The following is a 3,311-nucleotide window of genomic DNA, read 5'->3' as shown; positions in this document are numbered from 1 at the left end:
AGGAAGCGTATTCTAAAATGATACACGATGATAACATTCCACTTGAGATCATCTGGTATATTGATAGCTATGTAGCAAAACTGCAACTATGTAAAGTGATCGAGTAAGTTTCATCTCAGCTCAAAACAATGATTCAGCATTGACCTAAAGCTTTGACTCTCTGCGAGCTGCAATCAGCGTACCCACAGTAAACTCGCTTCTTGCATCAATATTAACAATGTCAGATTGCTTGACAAATTTGGATAAGATCTTAACAACCCCAATCCCATATGGATACATCGTACATTTGAAATTAGTTATATGGGGTTACCTCATCTTCTTACCTTTTCAACTTGTGAATACATTTGGTCTTTGTACAATTCCAGCTACTGCTCTTGTTGCAATTGCATTTTTAGGTTTTATGAGGGTAGGTCAAGAAATTGAGAATCCATTTGGATATTGTGAGTCACTGTTGTCTTTTCACAAATTTATCAACTCTCGTCTTCTTCTAGCCTTAGGGTTTGATCTTGTGGTGATTTTTTTGATTCAGATCTGAATGATCTGGATATGGATTATTTCTGTCACCATCTCATTGCTCCTGAGCTTGCAAAAATTACGTAAGTCTTCAAATCTTCCCTCTAACTTCTATTCCATCTTTTGATCATCTTGTTGACCTTTGTTTCCTTCACAGAGCTTGGCCACCACCTGATCCTTCCGAGTTCATATTTTCTCCTTCCAACATTCCTTTGCTTGATAATCGTGATTTACGCTCTGGTGTGGATCTCCTGAATTCAGGTTTATCAGCTGATCAGCTTCAGAGATTGTTGAGCACTCGTCAATCATCAATGAGTCCTATTGGTACAGTCTAAAACTGACTCTTCTAAAATCACTCAAACTTTAGCATTGGAGTTTTTGTAATCTTTCATGTCCATCACATCTTTCCATTCAATCAACTCATGTATATCTCTCTTAGCCACATGACATGTAAGTCTTATTAATGATACGCATTTCTCATGAACTCTATTATTTTATTTTTGAAAGATATCTTAGCTTATCACTTTATATCATTTCTTAATTATGTGAAGTTATTTGATACTCCTAATCAAATCATTGATATCCCTAAGGTTGCTTGTTTTTACAAAACCTCATATGGTGCAAAGAATTAGAAAGACACCAGTTTTTGATACATTGAATAGGAGCTGGGTAAAGATCACCATTGATTGAAAGGTGTCTAGGCTCTTCCAACTAGTTTACACACAGACCAAAATGCTGAAGCTTCAAAGGGTCATATTTTGTTACCACACTTTACAATTGGAAAAATCCTCACTAAAATTGAAATATCCCCTCCAATCAGAATATTTTGTGCTGGGGTAAACTAGAACAGGACTATTGTTTTGGACTTTTTGTCATCCGATCTTGGCCTTTAATCAAGCCCGCCTACCTTTGTCAACAGTGAGACATAAAGTGATGGTGACTGTGAAACTTCCATATACATGGTAGTGTGTCAGATCAGGTCAGAATATCTCTGAACGAGTCTTTGTTTATCAAGTGCAATGTTTCTTGAGCATACTTGTCAAGGGGTGAATTTCTCATCGAAGGTGAACAGGCTCTTGCCTTGACCATTTGTATAAGATGTTATAGATGTTGGACCCTTTGTTCATTCATTGGCAATTTCTCTCAGATGACTAGGCATAACATCCAAGTACAAATTATGGATGGTGTGCAGGATGTTGAGGTTCTTTTACCACGTCAATACCGGAACATGAAAGAGACTCACAACAAAGGGTGTTCCGTCTGAAGTTCACCAGCAATAGATGCTTGGTCTCCAAGAATGAATGATGAAACGCGACATGCAGAAACACGCGTCGTGCGCAGGCATCCTGTATGTACAAAATGATTTGTGACTTTTGTGAGCAAGCTCAACGCCGTCCAAAATCATCTGCATATGACTGTTAGATGAGTCTGTTAAAATGACGACACAGACCGACACGTAAACCCAACTCAACTATTACTTTCTCCATCTGGTTCTGTCCTCTTCAGGATCTCGATGCGTCGAGCACTATCGAGCACCGGTGGCGTCGAGAGTCCCTTGGGAGCACATGCTACAAACTAGAACTCAAACTTTCATGCAACAGCCTCTGATAAGCTCTGATATCCCTCATCATGTATCGGAAAAACCGTTGCAACCTTTGCTGTCACCACCGCCAACGTGGGCGTATTGCGCAAGCCACTCCTCCGCGTATATGTACACTCAGAGGAAGGCTTAAGCCCCATTGCCTGTCGGAAAGGGAAAAATATCATTCAAGTATGCAGTTCATGATAAATAGCTTGATCTCAACTTGAGATTCTCAAGGCCGCTTACCTTGCCCTCAATCACCTTTCTCCGAATTAAAAGGACTCTCGCATTTTAAATAATAATACTCTTTGAAACAAATACCGTTCACTAAGATAGACAACATGTTCCAATCCTTCTTTTCTATTTTCGCTCTCCAAGTTGCTTGTAACTCCTTTTCAGGAGTTGATGGACGTCAGCAGGCTCGGCTCGTCCGAAGGACTCCAGATCCACCTCTCAACATCAACACTCTTACCGACAAATACACCTTCCCGAAAAACATTCGTTGGGAGTCTGGTACGATCAATAATGCCACTGCACCTTATCTCACGACTGCACCATCGCAAATGCCAGGTGAAATCGATATCAGAGGCGCGGACGATGATGATGATGAAATTTTGACAACCATCAACACAGTAAGTCTAAACTTTGATCGGAATTCCAGTGCGGAAGATGATTGATGTGATCCAAAATCGTACGTTTAGAACGCCGCTAGCTGTGATCCAGCCAGCTACTCAGGAACGGACAAGATGGAATTCGTTTTCCAGAAAGATCATTGGAACATCATCAACAACGGTAAAGGGGGCCCCATTCATTATGGTTACAAGCGTACAGCATCTGCTCCCAAGAATTCACTTGTTGGAGAAGTTAGACTCACCGAATCCCCGTACTCATTAGTGGCCTTGGTCTCAGGTGGGTCACACCAAATCTCATATTACTATCGGCTTATCAAAGGCCACACTGATACAGACTTATTTCATCAATTTGACACTTGGTATATGTTTTTCCTTCCGAATCCGATGATAGACAAGAATGATGGAAAATACACCATTGATGCTGAACCAAACTTAGGACTCCCATCTGTAAGCTGTTCTTAAGATTTCATGAGTCGAGTTGATTGTATGGGATTGAGATTAACTCGACTCTCCACTATGTTGTACAGTGGGATCTCATCTCCTTGATGATCGTTGCAAGCAAACACAACGAGAAATGTTCATAG

At 40.5% G+C, this 3,311-nt stretch overlaps 2 protein-coding genes across 2 annotated transcripts in view; both read left to right on the top strand.

Annotated features, from left to right (window-relative positions):
• The window catches only part of MELLADRAFT_111510 (uncharacterized protein), a gene marked incomplete at both ends in the record, with an annotated part of 2,016 nt that extends 1,168 nt beyond the window's left edge, over positions 1-848 (top strand). Inside the window, 4 exons of the mRNA XM_007415858.1 lie at positions 68-103; positions 178-440; positions 530-596; positions 671-848. Of these exons, the coding sequence (XP_007415920.1) occupies positions 68-103; positions 178-440; positions 530-596; positions 671-848 (544 nt within the window). The remainder of the gene's footprint in view (positions 1-67; positions 104-177; positions 441-529; positions 597-670) is intronic.
• Positions 849-2,436: 1,588 nt separating this feature from the next.
• Positions 2,437-3,311, top strand: MELLADRAFT_92971 (uncharacterized protein; the record flags this gene model as incomplete). Its single annotated transcript, XM_007415859.1, has 4 exons — positions 2,437-2,727; positions 2,797-3,004; positions 3,047-3,174; positions 3,255-3,311. The coding sequence occupies 4 exons, from the start codon at positions 2,437-2,439 to the stop codon at positions 3,309-3,311; spliced, it is 684 nt and encodes a 227-aa protein (XP_007415921.1).

The sequence above is a fragment of the Melampsora larici-populina genome, assembly GCF_000204055.1.
Source record: "Melampsora larici-populina 98AG31 unplaced genomic scaffold MELLAscaffold_54, whole genome shotgun sequence".
Taxonomy (NCBI): domain Eukaryota; kingdom Fungi; phylum Basidiomycota; class Pucciniomycetes; order Pucciniales; family Melampsoraceae; genus Melampsora; species Melampsora laricis-populina.
The sequence above is the reverse complement of the archived record's forward strand: the minus strand, read 5'-3'. Positions and strand labels throughout refer to the sequence as shown.